This window comes from Gobius niger (genome assembly GCF_951799975.1).
Source record: "Gobius niger genome assembly, chromosome: 6".
In the NCBI taxonomy this organism is placed as follows: domain Eukaryota; kingdom Metazoa; phylum Chordata; class Actinopteri; order Gobiiformes; family Gobiidae; genus Gobius; species Gobius niger.
In genome coordinates this window covers 22,386,393-22,406,092 of record NC_136857.1, presented here as the reverse complement: position 1 = coordinate 22,406,092, position 19,700 = coordinate 22,386,393, and the positions used below count along the sequence as shown (strand labels likewise).

Here is a 19,700-nt window from a genome sequence, read left to right as displayed (position 1 = left end):
AATGACAGAATCAGTTTTACCAGGACAGGATGTTTTAGATTTTGGAAAGGTAAGGCAAGGTTTGAGAGCATTGCCTTGTTGTGTGACTGTATACACGATGACCGTGTGTGATAATTGTAGTCTAATGTGTCATAGCCTGTGTGATGGATGTGATGCCATGTGATGTGAGGTGACGTGATGGTGATGACTGAATGATTATTTGCACTGTATATTCACATTGTAATTCTGCTTTTGTCCCCTAGGACTTACAGATGGAAATTAGCTTGAAAAAGCTACAGTCTGGAACAAGCATCTTTGCTCACAGGCATACTGTAACTGTACATCGTCCTGATAAATAAATAAATGAAAAAATGAAATGAGTTAGAGCCTGTGACAGAGCATACAGTGTATTACAGATGTACCAGTACTTATCATTCCAATCGTTCAAACAATGTTGACATCTCCACAGTGCTCCATTCAGCAATCACACTAAGGTTGGAGTTTTGAACTGCCTCCCTGACTTAATGTGGCAAACGCGAAGAATCAATCATGTTTTCATGAGCAAGAACCACACCACAACATAAGGCGTGATTAAAGAATTTATAAACAGTGAGTAGTCGACGACCACTGGGTTGAGACTGTGGGTGGGGGCTCTGTCTCGGGCGTGTACCCAGATATTCAGGACCCTTTTGGAGTCGCCTCTGGCCACCTGGGGGTGGTATTGCAGCAATGTCATGAGGTCCAAAGAGAGGGGCTTTTCTCACCCAGTGGGTCCACCTCATGAGCACACAGTGATCTGAAACCGAATCATTCCGCGATCATGCTCATGAAGGAGGAAGCAGGAGTGTAGGTTTTCAGTTTTACATCCACAAAACATAAGGTGCGTGTGTGTGATTTATTTATTGCAGATTTTCTGAAAAGCCAAGTTTCAATTGAAGTTCAGTCAAATGAATAAAATAAAATGCGGAAGTGAATTGGCATCGAAGCAGGTACTCGTCGATACTGATGCTTGAAAAATCTGTGGAATTGGCCCAAAATCCGCTTCCGATATCGGAGAAACCAAATAAAACTTAACTCGGTTTAAAAAAGGGTCAAGATTTCCAATATCGGTTAACACATTCACATTTTGTCATATAAAAAACAAGCCATCTCCCAGTCTTATAAAATACCCTCATGTCCTGTGACGCTCAGTCTCTCCTCCGGCTCACTGTCTGCGGAAGAGGGCGCGTCCTCTCCCAGCTGCCTCAGCTTGGCTCTGTAGTACCTCTTCTTGAGTCTGTAGGCGCGCTCCTTCTGTCTTGTCGCTCTCCGTTTCTCTACCAGCAGCTCCTGCTCCTGGGACAGGTTCTTCATGCGCCCTTCCCACTCAAGCAACGCCATGTTCCTCTGCTGCTCCAGGACAGCGATTGAGTCTGATATGTCCGACTTAGAGGGAGGACGGCCACGGCGGGACGGCCGTTTTGTGGCACAGCCTGAGGATGAGAGGGGAGAAACTGTAACTATTACAAAGAAACTAATGTTAATATGCCGCTTCACTATGATCGGACTCATGTGTGAAGAGTGGGTGAATGGGTGAGTGGAGGGGATGGTGTGGGTCAGGTGGCAGAAACAGAGAGAGACAGACTGAGAAAGTGTGTGGCTATGTATGCAATACTTCTGTTGATATATTGCTCTGTAAAATAGACATAAATTTTACCATGTAGGGTAAATGAGCAGCACATTTCTTACCATTGCTTATGTTCCTGCTTGTCTGATATGAAAGAACAAAAAACAGTAATAGAAATTCTATTGGGTCCTCAGTTCTTCATGCATGTCCATTTTGTGTAATCAATGTGACCTGAACACAGGGGTATCTAAGAAGTGTAGTAAGAACACATGTGCACACTGATACACAAGGTTCAAACACAATTGTAGCACTTTGTTGTTTAGCTACACGTTTTTAGACTGTGGTTGGTTAAAACGGAACAATCTTAATTAAACCAGCAACAAATACCAGTCTGTGCTCTTCCCATTCGATATTCAACAAGTCGCCAATGACTCATGATTGTAGATTGAATTTCAGTGCAAAAATCATTTACAAGCTCATAACATGCTGATAGGTGCTGTACCAAACAAACAAACAAACAAACAAACAACTAAATCAATAAACAAACCGCTGCAAGCTTGCTGTTGTCTTCTTACTGAATGAGAGTGCCTTGATGCGAGATTGCTTAGTATGAATAATACGATACTGATCATGCATGACAATACCATGACATGAAAGCTACTAACATTTATTGCTTCTAATTTGATTTGAACAAACCAAGTGTTCACCTGTTGCTGTGATGAAGGTTGTTGTGAAGGCAGGGTGCTCAGGGAGCTGCTGCTGCTGCTGCTCAGAATCGTGGGAAGTGGAGTTCTTGTTGTGGTTGACCTCAGACCACTCGGGAGACTCTGGAGAAGGATCTTGAAATTCAGACTAGAAACATAGGAAAGATATTTCAGCTTTAATTTTATTCTAGGACTGAACATGATTAAATTAGCAAAGATTCACTAACAACAGAATACCTTTACTACAATCGGCTGTGAATGTCCAAGCCTCTTTTTATCCTCCTCAGGCCAAAACGTCCCTTTTACCTAAATAATAACAGTAACATTAAAATCATTGGCTACACTTTATTTTACATTACCCTGATACAATGTGCCTAAACTAAATTTAGTACAATGTCATCTGGAAACATCGGTTCTCAACTGGTGCAACATCACGATCCTGTTTCAATTTATACAGATAAGCTGTGATCAAAACTAAGCCAAAAAACAATGGTTTACCTGAGCCATGCCACCATTCACCTGCCTCGCTGCATCGATGGATTGAGAATTACCTGCGGAAGGAATGTAGTGAAGCTTTATTTAAAGATGCAATAGGAAATGCCTTTACACGAGGTTGTCTAGTGGCTTAACCTCTTAACCCCCACCTGAACGGAGCACATTTTCTCCAGTTTGGCTTTACCCCTTGAACAAAGCGTCAAAATAGCGCCGAAAACGCTGATGAAAATACAACCAAAAAGTGACAAGATAGCAACTATTAAAAAAGCCACAAAAACATAATAAGTGACAAAAATGCATTAAAAAAAACAGCGAAAACCAGACAAAAAAGATGAAAACACGACAAAAACTCTGCAGCAAATGCAAGAAAAAAGTCACTATTAGCTTTGTAGATCTTAGCTTTCAAATGAGGTGTTACTCTGGCCTATAGGCTGTAAACTTTGGGTAAAGCTGAACTGAAGAAAATGCGCTCGGTTAAGGCGAGTAAGAGCGAGATTAATATTTGGACTCACTTTCACATGGCAGATGTAGATGGATGCTTCTTTCGCCTCCAGGAGAATTTGTAAAGCTGGGTGAGTTCTGGGGCCTGTACAAGGCCTGTGCTGAAGAAAAAGAGGAGACATTGAATAGAAACAAATATAGGGGGGAAAAAAGAAAAGAAAAACGTTTTTGCTTTAACCAGCCTTAATAATCACACTAAGCTGGGTTAGAAAGAAAATTTATTTGTCACATACAATGGGAAAACATACTTAATAATATAATAGTGAAGTGTCAAGGAACCCTCATGCTTGTTTAAAGGAATAGGCCACCGTTTTTACATACTGAGATATGTTCTTACCTCACTTTAGCCGAGTTAATATATCCCCGTCTGGTCTTTGTCCGTGCGCTCTGCCAGGCAAACGGAGCACATACGCAGCCTCTCCCACATGTCATATAGCTCCAAAAAAGCTCACGATAGAAGCTACCAAGCTCTTCCACGTGTTCCCTATTTAAATAAAGTTACGTGAAGTGTTTTCATGCGAAGTATATTTACACAGAAATGTAGCGTGTCGATTTTATAAGCAAATAAAAAGGGGGACTATATTGTGAGGCGTAATGATACGAGGAGCACAGCGTCCGCGCAGTAACTCCTAAAGACTTCCCCGCTCACTTCCGTCAATAACCTTTAGGAGTTACTGCGCGGACGTTTTGCTCCTCGTATCATTACGCCTCACAATATAGTCCCCCTTTTTATTTGCTTATAAAATCGACATGCTACATTTCTGTGTTAATATACTTCGCATGAAAACACTTCACGTAACTTTATTTAAATAGGGAACACGTGGAAGAGCTTGGTAGCTTCTATCGTGAGCTTTTTTGGAGCTATGTGACATGTGGGAGAGGCTGCGTATGTGCTCCGTTTGCCTGACAGAGCGCACGGACAAAGACCAGAAGGGGATATATTAACCCGTCTAAAGTGAGGTAAGAACATATCTCAGTATGTAAAAACGGTGGCCTATTCCTTTAAATGTTAGCCATGATCGGCTGTGCCGTCCTCATACACCCTTGCTTGACGAGTACTTAACCACACAAAGTAACAGCTCGATAAATAACTGGATTATAACAATGTTAAAGTGGGGGTATTATGCAAAATCGACTTTTTCAAGCTTTACATCATGTTATTATGTCATTCCCTCATTAAAAACATGCCTGAAGTGTTGCCTTGGCACATTCACGTATTTTTGAGAAATCTGTAAAAACTCTGATGGCAGCCATTTTAGGGATAGGTTTGCCTGAGTCCTCCTAGGAACGCCCCCACCTCCTGGAGACGCCTCCGACCTTTCGTCACCAGCCGAGTAACCAACCACTGCTCCTCAGCAGAGCCCCCTCCCCACTGATGCCACAGACAGCGTGTGGAGGGGGCGTGTCGGAAAGAGTCAGAGGTTCTTAAAGAGACAGAGGCCTATTTCAAGACATTCACTACAGCCATTTTGAGAGAGTAATTTTATACAAGGCAGTTATTCTAATTTACTGCATTTACAGAAGGTTTGGTCATCATTGTAGTGTGCTATAGACTGGTGCTATGTGATTGAAAAAAGCATAATACCCCCTCTTTAAAAGTTAAACAAATCCACTAGTATATCAGGTGCTTTACGGTACTTTATATGGATTTTATTTTTATATTAATGCACATTCTGGGGCTGTATGGGTGGTTAGCAAGGCGCCTTTACTTTACTTTCGCCTCCATGACGCTTTTCAGGGTTTCTGGTAGGTTTTCTGGATGGAGTATATGCGTAACCATGGAGATGGTTCCATCATCAGTGAAAACCTAGAGGCCACTCCACCAATACAGCTGCTGCGTCACTACAAAATGTGCATTAATATCAAATTTAGTTTTCGCCTAAAAAGTTTAATGCATCTATAGGCTGAAAAGAACTTGGACCCTTATTCATTAAAACCTCAGCTGGAATTTGAGGAATTTGAGTCCGCCTCCCTTAAAGATGACGAGAGCAAGTGGTATTTAAAGCCCTGGCATTTCTACTGCACCAGTCGTTCGACTTTTGTTTTTGTTTACTGACGGGGTCTACACATTAAATTACCAACACACCCCTCAGCCAGCCAGCTGTCCCAAGAGAAAACACACCGTGTCATCACCAGCATTTACTGCATCTTCCTCACAACCAGTATAGCAGATTTATCGCACTAAGCTTGTCCTTGACGTCAGAGCATGTTACCTTCCAGGAGTTTACGGACCGCGACTTTGTGCCCCGCGCCCCCCGCGTGAGAGGTGAGCGCTGCCTCGCCCATCGTCTGGAGTTTGATGAATCGGTTGCACGCGAGACATCTGGCGGAGTGGATGTCATGCACGTCTCGCATCAGCCAGTCCCGATAAATGTCCTTGTCCAGCCACGCGTCCTGGAACTTGCATTTCCCCGGCATATTAGCTCGAAGTTAGCAGTTTGGCACTAATGGGCAGACACCGGAAATGACGTAAGAGTGTGTACGGAAGTTGTGTGTCGTTCTGTGAAAAAAGCGGAATGACCATTTTTAAATCCTTTTTAATTCATAAAAGGGGAAAAATGTATAGACCGCACAGGGAACAGTAGGCACACAATCATTCAATATTTAGAGGATTTTTGAATCATAAAAGGCAGTGCTTAACTTTGATATTTTGAGACCTTCCATCGAATTGAAGAGGCAAAACAAGACATGTATTTATTTTGTGCAAAAAAACAATTTAATGTGCCTTACAGAAGAAATAATAGAACAACAGTAAAAATACAACAAAAAATTGGTAAAGAACAATATTTTTTAAAAAAAACAATACATAAGACATATAAGGGGTCATTTACGATGCTTTTGCTCATGTGCACGAGGAGCACATGAGCAAAAGTGGATCAGCAGCAGAGCGTAACTTGCCAACATTGGCTTGTGATAAATAGGGAGATATTTTTCATCAGTGTATCAGCCAAAGGAACTGCACTCCTTTGCCAGGTGTGCGTAATGTCAACCCTTGCCATGTAAATTGCCTGATGAAAATATTGTTTCCTTGATATTCCATTATTCTGCTTACCATTGAGGACAGGGATTTCTTTTTAAAAAGAGTACCAGAAGTAGGGAGACCAGTTCTATAGGGGGGATCGCTGTTATTAAACAATAACAGCGATCCCCCCTATAGAACTGGATGTTTTGGTGACTGGTGGGCAAACAGCTGATTTTTCCGAGCTTGAAGAGCTGTTTATGTAAATCACAGATCTTTTACAGCGCCAGTCTTTTCACCGAAGCAATGCTCTTTTTGTGAACAATGTTTTGACCCACCATAGAACTATTATTATCTATTTAATACATTTGTGTTGCCCACCAGTGCCTCAGATGCGACGACACAGTGATTCTGATTAAGACTGAAAAGTAGGACACTTGAGCTCAAAAAACCTATGGAAAATAGGCTATATTTAAAACAATCTTAGATTAAAAATGTACAACGCCTCAATACCTTTGCACAATAGGAGCAGAAAATAATACAAATAAGAATTTACATGATATCATCTAATGATTGTAAGGGCTACACAGGCCTGTTCACCTTATTCCGTCCACTTTTGCCTCTTTTTGCCTTGTCCCGGCACTTCCTTTGTACCGATTCTTCCGGTCGTGCACGAAGTCCGTTCATTAAGCAGAGAATGAGGGAGAATGTTCGCCGCTAAAATCTGATCTCATTAGACTGATTTGTGTAAAATGTCCAATGTTCATTTGCACCATCAAGTCAACACTGCACTGTTTCTCTGCACGGCCTGAAAACGGCTTTGTATTTGTGTAGTAATTGATTCTATCTGGACTTCTCCAGTCCTGTGTTAACTAATCGGAGAGAAGGGGCGGGCACAATTCATGGCGGCGCCCACACGAACTTCCGGACTAAGGTGAATACGCTTTTTTGACACTATTTTGACATGGTGTGGTAGTTTGGTTCATGTGCTAATGAAGTATAAGAACAGACAGAGTAATGATTGCGTGTGAGCATGAGTGTATGCGCAGAGGCACGGCTCCAGGCCAAGGTGGATCATGAAAATATATTACTTGTTACTTAAGATAGAGAAAATTGGGAGTCTCCCACGTGAATCAGTAGAGTTGGCAAGTATGAGTCATTTGCATTTTTTTGCTCACACACTATTCTTTCATGTTCGTATCTAATTTGGGGCCCTAATACTGTAATTCAAGCAATTTTAATATACATATAAGCGATTTTCCAAATTGCACTTACCATTTAGCACCTGTTTTGATAAATGACCCCATAGGCACTCCTACATTACATAGAGACTGGGTTTTATCATTGTCAGCGCTGAGGCTTGTCTTACATACACTGGCTAAACTAGAGCCCCAGACTCTAGTTTAGCCAAATAAAACTGAAATGCAGTCACTCCATGTTTAGTCCTGACTCTGGCACAAAACCAAATACCAGTATCGGAACAACCCTACATAAAACTGAACTGACTTGGTTTGGAAAAGGGTCAAGAGGAATGTTTTTCAATGTTAGTTAACACATTTAATAACATTCTACAAATAAAAAACAAGCCATCTTCCCCCCTTATAAAATTTCCCCATGTCCTGTGACGCTCAGTTGCTGCCCCTCACCCAGCTCACTGTCTGAGGAAGAGGGCGCGTCCTCTCCCAGCTGCCTCAGCTTGGCTCTGTAGTACCTCTTCTTGAGTCTGTAGGCGCGCTCCTTTTGTCTTATTGCTCTCCGTTTCTCTACCAGCAGCTCCTGCTCCTGGGACAAGTTCTTCATGCGCCCTTCCCACTCAAGCAGTGCCATGTTCCTCTGCTGCTCCAGAACTGCACCCGAGTCTGATACAACAGGCTTAGAAGGTGGGCGGCCACGGCGGGACGGCTGTTTTGTGGCACAACCTGAGGAAGAGAGGACAGCACTTATTGTTAATTGTTAACAACAAGTTGATGTCGGCATGTCGGTAAACACCCATTATAATTGAAACAAAAGAGGTGTATTATGACTATTTATAGGTTTTTACCATGTTACAATGTAATTCTCTCAAAAACTCTCTCCAAAACATGCCAATTAGCAGCTGTGAGTGACATGGCCGCAACCAGATGTTTGCTTGTAATGGAAAATACATGCATGACAATACAATGATATGAAGAGGAACATACATTTTGATATATTTTTTTGTTTGTTTTGGGTATTCATTTTACCAAAAATGTAATATTATTTGAAACATTTGACAATTTAACAATAGTATTCACCTGTTGCTGTGATAAAAGTTGTTGTGAAGGCAGGGTCCTGCTGCTCAGAATCGTGGAAAGTGGAGTTCTTGTTGTGGTTGACCTCAGACCACTCAGGAGACTCTGGTGAAGGATCTTCAGACTGGAAAACAGGAGATATTTCAGCTAGATATTTCAGCTTTTGTGTTATTCTGGGAATGAGTAAGACTGAATAAGCATTATCCACTAACAACAGAATACCTTTACTACAATCTCCTGTATATGTCCAGGCCTCTGCCTTTCCTCCTCAGGCCAAAATGTTCCTTTAACCTAGGACATAATGATAGTACCATTCAAATTATTATATAGATTTTAGGGGAAAAATACTTCTTCATACTTCATGCTTCAGGTCAGTGGTTCTCAACTGGTGCAGCTTCAGGGTCCAATTTCATTCATCTATAAAGATAAGCTGTTACCAAAAACCCCAGATCCAATCGATGCTGGCAGGGAAAACATACGTACATGGAACGCCATAACCAAGTGGCTGGTTGGGTTCCGACACATCAGTGGAGAACCACTACTAACTCAAAATAGAAACAAGGGTTTCAAAACATTTGAAATTGCTACATGGTTTACCTGTGCCATGCCACCATTCACATGGGGTGAATCAATGGATAAAAGATTACCTGCAGAGAGAAGGTAATAAAGCTTACCGGTACTTTTAAATGTACAGATGGATTAGGAAATGCCTTTACTCATGCTTCACTCACTTTCACATGGTAGACAATGTTGGATGCTTCCTTCTTCTCTTGCAGAATTGATAATGCTGTGTGAGCTCAGGGGCATGTACAGGGCCTGTGCTGAAAGAAAAATATATTTTGAATAGAAGAGAAATTTAACTTTTTTTTCTTGTAGCATTAACAATGGCACTAACTAACCACACATCTGCGTTGTACTATATACATGATAATTTTAAACTATGTTATGATGTTTACTCATAAGATAAGATAAGATTTATTGATCTCACAATGGAGAAATTGACTTGTTTACATTCAGCTCTTAGAAACACTCAGGGTGTGCAAATAGGCAGAAAATGTGAGGAAAATAAACAAATAACAATTAAATAGTAAACAAAACAGTGCTTGAGTTTCAATACACTTGAGTTTAAGTAATCTTGCGTCCATCTCCCTCAATAGTGGCGAGAACCAGAGGTCTTTTAAAGAGGTCGAGAGCATTGCTATTTTTATCCTTGTTTACAGTCTGTCTGTCAGGGCACACACACCCCTCAGTCAGCCAGCTGTCCCATACAAAAACAAACTAGTCGCATAACCATCAGCATCTTCAGTAATTTGCAGTTTTCCACATCCTATATAACATTTACAATGAATGCACTAAGACTTAGTTGAATGCTTAATGTGAAAGCATACCGTTACGTTCCACCAGTTTACGGACCGCGGCTTTGTGTCCCGATCCCCCCGCATGAGAAGTGATCGCTGCTTCCCCCATATTGTGGAGCTTGATGAATTTGCAGCACGCTAGACATCTGGCGGAGTGAATATCGTGCACGTCACGTATCAGCCAGTCCTTGTATATGTCCTTCTCCAGCCATGTGTCCTGGAACTTGCATTTCCCCATAGTTAGCTAGAAGTTAGCATTGAGCGCTAGTGGTTGAAGGCAGGAAATGACGTAACAGTGTGTACGGAAGGCGTCTCTTCTTCGTCTTTCTTTGGATGGCTGCCACGAGCGCTCGGCGTGCGTGCTGACACCACCATGTGCTGAACATTAGCCATATAGTCGACTTTCCTTTGTTGTAAAAGTTACCCGGAGGTCTTGCAAACCACTCTTATTGAACTTTTTATGCACAAAGGTGGACTCCCTTGCTTTTCGACTCCAGCTCCTCAACTGCAATCAGCTTAACCGCAAACGGCCTTGTACACGCGAGGAAATCAACACTGTCTTGCTAAAACACCAGATGAAAGAGAAACGGAGGAGAAGCAAAGGGAGGCAACAACCACAAAACCCAGGTGAGAGCCCGGAGACGAGAAGCCGGGATACGGTGGAGGTATTCCACTCCTACGCTGCTTCGGCAGCGAGTGCAGAGGAAACCCCACATAACGTATCCCAAACCTCCACACCTGAGGCAAAAAAGGGTAAAATGGCCCTTTCACTTGATCAAGTCCACGAAGACATTATTAAGACACTCAATGCGTGCACTGACAGTTTACTTTCCAAAATTGAAAAGAACGCAGAATCAATTAAAGATGTGGATGAGAAACTGAAGTGCTTGTTTGCCGACATGGATGAAATGAAAGAGAATGTCCAAGCTATTAAACTTGACGCTACTGAGCAGGAAAAACGCATTGCAACCCTGGAAGAGAAAATAAATGAACTAGAAGCCCACCACAGGCGCTGGAACCTGCGCTTGTATGGTGTAAAAGAAGAGCAAGGAGAGACGCGGAAAACTCTGAAACGTCAGGTTATTGACATCTGTAGCGCTGTGGCACCGGAGGAAGCCAGCACACTGCACATCCACCTGGACGTCTGCCACAGAGTCGGGATCCGCCAAGAGGGAAGAAACCGGCCGATAATCATCCGCTTCAGCTCCAGGGACGTGAAGGAGGGGATATGGAGTGCTACAAAAGACTCAGACTTTTTGCAAGCCCGGAGATTCCGATTCGCCCTTGACTTGACCACGAAAGACAAAGAGACGCGCATGACACTGTGGCCTCAAGTCGATGCTGCGAGGAAGGCCGGTAAAAGAGCCTTCTTTGTCGGGGCCAAAGCCATCATCGACGGAAAAGTGGTAACACGGTAACTTAGTCATGTATGTGGTTGTGATAATGTGTAACCCAAACTTGATCTAAGACCTCTGAAGGAACCTAAATATGATGAAAGGAAAAAATAAAAAAAAAGTTTAATTTAGTTTATTTTAAATACAATTAAATAAAGTACTGCTATTGTTCAGCACTCTTTGGTTTTTGGTTTGTAGGTTGTAAGTTTTTTTTTTTTTTCTCAACCTTAATTTCAAAATTGAAATAAACTTTGGTTCTTTGAAACTTATTTCTTTAAATGTACGAGGCATAAGAGATATTACAAAGAGGAAATCTGTTTTTCTATTTAGCAGAAGGCAAAATGCTGAAATAATTTTCCTACAAGAGACACACTCGCTAAGCGAGGATGTAAAATTCTGGAAATCACAATGGGGTGATCAGTGCTTTTTTAGTCATGGCACTAACCAATCAGCAGGGGTCGCTATTTTTATAAATAAACTCAGGGGTGATGTAGTTGAATTCGAGGCATCAGAAGAAGGTAGATGGATTATCTTAGTCATAAAACAAGGCAACCATATTTTTATTACTTGCAATCTTTATAGTTATAATAACATCCCTCTTGCGAGAAATATGTTTGTGCAACTTTGCTCCAAAATTGAACAGTATCAGACCAAATTCCCGAGCTCTTCTGTAGTTATTGGAGGAGATTTCAATGATGCACCAGACGACCAGCTGGACAGAGTCCCACCTAAAGCCAACGCACAATCTAGATTTAAAAGTACACTCTACACTATAGATAAATTGAATGTTATAGATGTTTGGCGGTTCCTAAACCCCAATTGTAACGAATTCACCTGGAGTAATGTCAACAAATCTCTCTGCTCAAGAATTGACCTGTGGTTGATTTCACCCAACTGCATACAATGTGTTAAAGATGTTTCTCATAGCTATGCTCCTTTATCTGACCATCATGCTGTCACTTTGCACTTTGGAGGAACTAAAAACAACAATTGCTGTAGAGGTTACTGGAAAATGAATGTTAATTTGTTAAATGATGACTCTTTTTGTAGTATGGTCAAAATGAATGCTTTAAGCATCTTTAAGAATACAAATCTTGACCATATACAAAAGTGGGATTACTTCAAATTTAAAATAAGAGAAATGGCTATAAGACGGAGCAAAGAAATAAAAAACAATAATATTGCTAAGGAAAATCAGTTAATGAAAGAACTAAGTGCATACTTAAATAAAACTAATCTTGATGAAGACGAAGAAAACAAAGTAAAGCAACTAAAGGAAGAGATTGACAATATGTATGTTGAATTAACCAAAGGAGCATTTATCAGATCAAGGAGCAAATGGCTTGAGCAGGGAGAAAGGAACTCCGCTTATTTTTTCGCGTTAGAAAAAAGAAACCAAAAAAGAAACAGTATCACTTCTCTAAAAATTGATGACAAATTCACGACAAACCCAAGTGAGATAACAAAACATGTTGGAAACTTCTATGGTAAAATTTATACTTCGGAATCTCAACCAGATGCTTGTGACTCCTTCATGCAGTGTATTGGACAACGTATCCCTAAAATTTCAGGACAATTTCGTGCTCAATGTGATCAATCAATTACCAAAACAGAAATGGGGACCGCTGTTAGATCTATGAAAACAGGGAAAGCTCCTGGCAATGACGGACTCCCAGTAGAGTTCTACGTCCATTTCTGGGATATCATTGAGCACCCACTTTTTGAAGCACTTTCTCAATGTATTGAAAACAATGAAATGTCAAGCACCATGAAACAAGGGGTTATTTGCTTGATCCCTAAACCTCAAAAAGACCCACAGATAATCGAAAATTGGAGACCTATTACTTTGTTAAATGTTGACTATAAAATACTAGCTCTAATTTTCGCCAAACGTCTGAAGAGGGGACTCAATGATATCATCTCTGAAACACAAACTGGGTTTATGTCTAATAGGCACATAAGCTCAAATATTAGATTAATATTGGATTTATTGGATCATGCTGAATACTTGAACACACAAGCACTAATCGTATTCTTAGATTTCTATAAAGCATTTGACACAGTAGAACACTCTTTTCTTTTCAAATCAATCCAAACCTTCGGTTTTGGTCCAAATTTTACAGCTGCCATCAAATTGCTCTATAAAAATATCAACAGCTGTGTCATGCTTTATCCCAACACAACCCCCAGATTCCAGGTAACTCGATCTGTCCGACAGGGTTGTCCTGTGGCCCCATTTCTGTTTTTATTAGTGGTAGAAATGTTGTCAATCTACATTAAAAATGACCCTGAAATTAAAGGCTTACAAATCTTTGGAAAAGAAATTAAAATAACACAACTTGCAGATGATACTGCAATTTTCTTACAAGATAAATGTCAGGTTGAGAAGGCAATAGGAGCAGTGCAAAAGTTTTCAGATGCATCTGGGTTGAGACTTAACATGTCCAAATGTGAAATACTATGTCTTTATGAGAGCAACGATACTGTTATACACAATGTGATGGTGAAAGAAAAAGTTAAATATTTGGGTATTGAGATATGTAAAGACGAAAAAGAACGGCAACACTTAAACTTCTCCCCCAGGTTGAAAAAAACAAAGACTATCTTCAACTTATGGACTCAAAGGGACATTTCAATTTGGGGAAGGACTTTACTAACCAAAGCGGAAGGGATCTCTAGATTTGTTTACCCTGCCCTATCCTTAAATGTGGACGACAAGGTGTGCAGTGAAATTAACAAAATGATGACAGACTTCGTCTGGAAAAACAAACCTCCTAAGATTAAAAGGTCTGTACTTACCAGTCCAATAGAAGCGGGGGGGCTCGAACTCCTTGACTTTATCGAATTAAATCATACTTTTAAGATGAAGTGGATCAAGCAATGTCTGACTAATCCTGACTCCATATGGTTTTTAATTCCCTCTAATATTTTTAAAAAGGTTGGTGGTCTTCCCTTTCTTTTGAAATGTAACTACAGTATCGCCAAATTGCCAATGAAACTATGTGCGTATTATCAACAAGCGTTGTTGGCCTGGAAAATCTGCTTCAAACATAATTTTTCCCCACATAAAGCAATTATTTGGAATAATCAAAATATAATTAAAGGCAATAAATCACTATTTATGACTAAGTGGATAGAGAGAAACATCATACTGCTTCAAGACTTATTTGATGGAAACGGGCAGCTTTTTACATATGAAGCGTTTATGCGTAACCATAACTTTCCAGTCACTTCAAAGGACTTTAACTCTGTAATGAAAAGTATTCCCAACGGCTTGTCAGAACTAATGAAAGCACATCGTAGAACAGCAGCTCCTGTAGTTACAAATCAATTATATATTGATGGGGTCGACATAAAGAGCCACAAATGCTCAAACAAGCATATTCGGAAATGCTTACAATCACTAAACAAAACGACACCAACCTGCAAAGCCAAGTGGATTGCTCAATGTCCAGACATAAACTGGAGGATAACTTGGTTAAATACGTTCAAATATTGCATAAACAACAAAGTTCGAGAGTTACATTGGAAAATACTGCACAGAATATATCCAACTAACTTGTATATGTCCAAATTTAAAGATGTGGACAAGAACTGTTCTTTCTGCAACAAGAACGAGGAAACTTTGACTCACTTGTTTTTTGAATGTACGCTTTCTAGAGATATGTGGACCAGATTGGAGACTCTAGTGCTGCAGAAAACATCCTTTAAAATTCACTTCAGTTGTGGTGACATAATAACTCACTTCAAACATCGAAACGGGAATTTAGAATACATCGTAAACCTGTTTATATTGATGGGGAAAAGCCATATTCATAAAGCAAAGTTTGGAAATGGGAAGCCTCGTTTTAATTCTTTGTTAATGGAAATTAAAAGTTACTTAACTTGTTTACAAAACGTCTCAAATAAGAAATCTGCCAAGACGCTTGATTCACTACAATCACTAAACCTGTCTATGTAATTATAAATCTTGTAGACACTTTTATTTGCACCCGTATGTGATTATGTGTTATGTTTCTGTAACTGAACCTCTGTAAATGAATTATTGTTTTGCCTCGGAAGAAAAAAAAAAAAAAAAAAGAAAAAAGAAAAAGAAAAAAAAACAAACAAAAAAAAACACACTGTTTAGGTGGCGTTCACAATGTAGAATGTGATGGTTTCACAATGCGGCCGTTGCTGCTCCAGAGAAATGCCATTTTTGTAAGAAATCGCAAAAGTCAAATGACAAATGTTTTTCCTCTTGTGTAACTGGGACTGGATTTTCGGACCTATGATACTGTTTTGGCGTCTGAAAGTCCATTCTGTTGAACACGGCCATGTTTTCATATACTATCACCTCTTTTGGACGTTTTACTGAGAGGTTGGCTGGACATTGGCTCATGTGGACGGAACTTTGTGAAGATTTGTTGAACTCTGTGGAATGTTATTATGGCATGTAAACGCAACCTATGGAACGGTTATGTTAACCAACCTTTATGTATGTCAGGTGTGCCGCATGGCCTGGCTGTCCTTTTCTTTAAGTTGGAGAAGGCTCTCCATCAGTATTCTTGTTGTAAACATGAATGAATGAACAATTAAAAAAAAAAAAAAAAAAAAAAAAAAAAAAAAAATTCTTCGTCTTTCTTTTTCTCGGTTGGAAACCAGCCTAAAGGAGCATTACCGCCTCCTACTGTTCCGGAGTATGGGTCAGACAGTGAGCGTACAAGCTCCTTTGTACCTGAACACGTTCATAGGGAGTTAAATATACTGTCAATGGTTAAAAAGGCAGGAAATGAGTTATCTCTTAGCGGTAATTTAATAATTTAGCCCTCAAATGTGCCCTCTCAGTTAATCAGTAATTATTATTATTTTTTTTATTATTATTTTTTTTTATTTAACAAAAATGTACAAACAAATTGGCAATTTTCAACAAATTAATATGACATTAAAGACACCAAAGCAATATAACATAAAACAAAACAAAACAATAGAACATAAAACTAAATAAACATACCCATTCACTCACACAGTTTCCATTAGAGGTTTTCTTCAAAAACACTCAGATTGTCAAGTGCATTAAGAAGAGATAGTGCAGATTTACATTTCATACATTTCAAAGATATCAGATAGTTTCCTTCAAGTTGTCTCTTAAACACTGAAAAAATAGGCTTGACTTTCTACCATTTGCAAGAATGAATAAAATATTTTTGAAAGGCTTAATAAATTGTTCAAAGCATAGTCCGCATATTGTCCAATGTAAGAGTGTCCTGTTGTAACCGGATTTTCGAAGAGATCCAGTCCATAAAGTCCTCCCAGAATGCGTTTGTGTACATACATTGATAAAACAGATGTTCAGTGGTTTCAATGTCTGAGTCACAGAAAGTACAATTGTTATAAACAATACCAAACCTCACTCTAAGCAACTCACTGGATGGATATATTGCATTCAAAATTTTAAAATGAACTTGCTTTGTTTTTGGACTAACAGGAAATTTTAAATATTTAGTTCTTATATTTTTCATCTGTTCAAAATCGTTCAACCATGGACCCATTTTATCGCTACATGATGTTGCAATGGTGCGATTGTACCGCTAGAGGGCATTGCTACACTGTTATATTTTCTATCAAAGTGGAAGGTAGAGCTCTGAGGCCCTTCATGAGTGACATTCGTTCATTCAAACTGATTTAAACTTGTGCATCATTTCATGGGTCCACTAAAAGCATAGACCTACTTCCCTTTCCGTAATGTTAATACCTATCTTTCAGTTTACTGCATAGACGTGTCCTCAAGCCAACATGGTGCAAGAATAACCATTCATAATTACGTTTAGGATCTTTTTGTTTTATTGCTCGACTGTAGCCCCGTGTGTGTAACTAAGTGATGTTATTGTGACATGATAGGGTTATGGTGAGAGTGGGGTAGGGTGTAGGGTCCGCTGTGCGCGCGCACAGCGGACCCTACATATGTGGTGTGTTGGAACCATACGGGTGCGCGGATGGTGGGAGCGCGCATGTACCTCGCCCACATACATCCACACAGACATAGTGTGGTGCTGATTCAATGTGGAGCAAAGTTTCTGTACAAAGTGCCGTATGCCATCGGTAAAGACTGATAATGTGGACGGGGCGGTGTGACAGGGTCGGGGACAAAAATAAACGATAGGAAACTCGGCGGTGCGTTCTACGGGGGTGACTCAACGGGGCAATCCCTCTATATAATAGTTACAGATATTGTGTGTGAGGAGAGATGAGCACATGGAGTCTTCTTGAGAAATTGTTTATTGCTTCCTATACATTTTTTCCAATCTTCCAAGTTTTTATAGTGACCAACCAAACAAAGGCTTATCTTATAAAAAAAACTTATCTCCGTGAACACAGTGATCACTCTGCCTTGTCTTTTCCTATGGTTTCACTGCAGTTGTATGTCACGCCCCCTTTTCTCGTTCTGTCCTCCCATTGGTCGGCCACGTTTGAACCGCCTCGCCTGATTGGCTGGAGCGTACCGGTGATGAGCTCATATTGGTTAAAAATAGTTGGGCTCGCGCGGCTAAAAATAGAGCGGTATATAAAGCGGCCGGCTGAGCGGAGAGCAGCGCTGTGTTGCCTCGACCCGCGGCGGAGCGACAGGCCCTGCAATGGAGCGGCTGGATGAGGAGGAGCGACCAGCGGCACGGGGAGGTTCAGCAGAAAACAGCCACCTCCTTTCGGCTTGGTTCTCTGCGGTGTTTTCTCCGCAGGCAGCGGGTTTTAGAGCGACTCAGGGCGGAGGAGATGTGACGGGCTTCCTTCCTTCCGCTCATTCAGAGTTTAGTTTACTGCTTTCTCCCCACTGAACTCAGACCAGGCCCCAGCCACACACTGTTACATATCCGAAGTGTTTTTAATTCTGCATGCCACATTGACATAGCCAGGGGTGTCCAAAGTGCGGCCCGGGGGCCAAATGCGGCCCTCAGACCAATTTATGGTGTCCCTCGGCCTCTTGCTGTATCGGTACACATCACCAGAGATGGACCTTTTTATTGATTGACTGCGGAATTCTTCCGCAGTCAATTATTGGTTTTCATCTTCTTTATTATTATTCCTCTTCCATCTTTTTCCCGATTTTCTAGAGCTTTCAGCACCTTCATGCTTTGTGCAATTTATGCAAGTTATGCATCAAAACGTTCCGCATGTTGAGGAGAAGGGTGCTATTACTTTTGGGACTTCTGCAACTTATGGTTTTTCCGCAATCGGCCAAAATGTCTGAGATTTTTCCCATTGACTTATAATGGGGCTGCCGCAAATCCATGCTTTTCTGCACTTTTTTCTGCATTTTATGCAATTTCTGCACTTTGTGCATGTTCAGCTTATGCAACTTGTGGGTTATGAGAAAATATTGTCCTTCTGCAGTTTTCCAGTTTTTTTATACGAGAGTTTGAAATTTTTGCATTGGTGTGTATGGGGGAATCCAGCCAATGGGGAGACTCCAGGCCTTTCAGCCATTTGTGCAGCTTCTGCCAATCAAGCACTTTCAACAGTTTGACCAGTTTATGGAATATAAAAGTTTATGCAATATTAACAATTTATGCAATTTTAAAGAGCTTATGCAATTTACATAATTTATGCAAATTAACCCATTCATGCATTTTACCACTTTATGCAGTTTAAACAGTTTATGCAACATGACATTTTATGCATTTTACCAGTTTATGCAAAATAGATTATGCAATTTGAAGAGTTTATGCAATTTTCTGCATTCGCTTCCCGCATTTCCGCAGTCAATCGCAATGGCGCAGCCATTGCATTTCTAGTTTGAAATGTAATCATTCTATACAATTCTAACCTAACAACTAACATTTCGTTGTGAGACAGAGCTGGCATGAAGGTTTTAAGCTTAAATAGAGGTATGGGGCACAATTTAAACCTCTGCTAGTCAAAGGTTTTGCGGCACTAACTACTGATTTACGGCCCTTCACCCCGTGTACGCTTCAATATGCGGCCCCCCATGAAAAAAGTTTGGACACCCCTAGACTAAGCTTTTAGTTTGTACACACAAACTGTTGCTGCTGCTTGTGACTTGATTATTTAAAAGCAAGATGAACCAGACGACCTTTAACATCGAAGGCCATACTTCTGAGGAACGGTATCTTCAGTAAAATCAAAGTCGGGGAAGTTGAATTTCGTCCTACCCAAAAAACGTATTTGTCTTTATAAAGGTTAACGTCTGTTACAGATTCAGACTTACTTCTTTGTGATGTTTGATATTCAAATTAAATAGCTTTTCATACTGACCAATATTGGGCCAAGTTTCAAAGCGCTAGTCATTATTCATTCATGCCATACCCGGTGGTGGAAAGCTACGGTTGTAGCCACAACTGCCCTATGGGGTAGACTGACAGAAGTGAGGCCGCCAATCTGCATCTCAATATGCTTCTGTTTTGTGACGTCTGTCATTAAGTCGAAGGATAATTCTCCT

The 19,700-nt window shown here is 40.5% G+C and overlaps 2 protein-coding genes across 6 annotated transcripts; both read right to left on the bottom strand.

The window, feature by feature from the left end:
- Positions 1–517: 517 nt before the first annotated feature.
- LOC306965043 (uncharacterized protein) lies at positions 518–10,137 on the bottom strand. 5 transcript variants are annotated; one of them, XM_079559260.1, is made up of 6 exons: positions 9,903–10,137; positions 9,246–9,335; positions 9,112–9,161; positions 8,737–8,805; positions 2,293–2,437; positions 518–1,451 (listed from the first exon to the last, which is right to left on the bottom strand). In XM_079559260.1, exons 1-6 carry the CDS (start codon positions 10,108–10,110, stop codon positions 1,138–1,140), a joined length of 876 nt encoding a protein of 291 aa, XP_079415386.1. In that variant the 5' UTR covers positions 10,111–10,137; the 3' UTR covers positions 518–1,137. The 5 variants fall into 5 exon arrangements, with proteins under 5 accessions (XP_079415386.1, XP_079415388.1, XP_079415390.1 ...); XM_079559262.1 differs by lacking the exon at positions 8,737–8,805 and adding an exon at positions 2,527–2,595; XM_079559264.1 differs by having other exon boundaries at positions 9,246–9,330; positions 9,903–10,101.
- LOC306965045 (uncharacterized protein) lies at positions 7,755–8,628 on the bottom strand. Its single transcript, XM_079559266.1, has 2 exons — positions 8,518–8,628; positions 7,755–8,163 (listed from the first exon to the last, which is right to left on the bottom strand). Exon 2 carries the CDS (start codon positions 8,069–8,071, stop codon positions 7,844–7,846), a length of 228 nt encoding a protein of 75 aa, XP_079415392.1. The 5' UTR covers positions 8,072–8,163; positions 8,518–8,628; the 3' UTR covers positions 7,755–7,843.
- Positions 10,138–19,700: the final 9,563 nt, after the last annotated feature.

What these genes read in the sequence shown, in the direction of transcription:
- LOC306965045 (XM_079559266.1), bottom strand. Translation starts at nt 8,071, where the DNA reads ATGGCACTGCTTGAGTGGGAAGGGCGCATGAAGAACTTGTCCCAGGAG.
- LOC306965043 (XM_079559260.1), bottom strand. Translation starts at nt 10,110, where the DNA reads ATGGGGAAATGCAAGTTCCAGGACACATGGCTGGAGAAGGACATATAC. An exon ending in TACAGGAGATTGTAGTAAAG is followed by an intron (nt 2,438 to 8,736) that starts GTATTCTGTTGT and finishes CTATGTTTCTAG; the next exon opens with TCTGAATTTCAAGATCCTTC. An exon ending in AACCTTCATCACAGCAACAG is followed by an intron (nt 1,452 to 2,292) that starts GTGAACACTTGG and finishes TCTCATCCTCAG; the next exon opens with GCTGTGCCACAAAACGGCCG.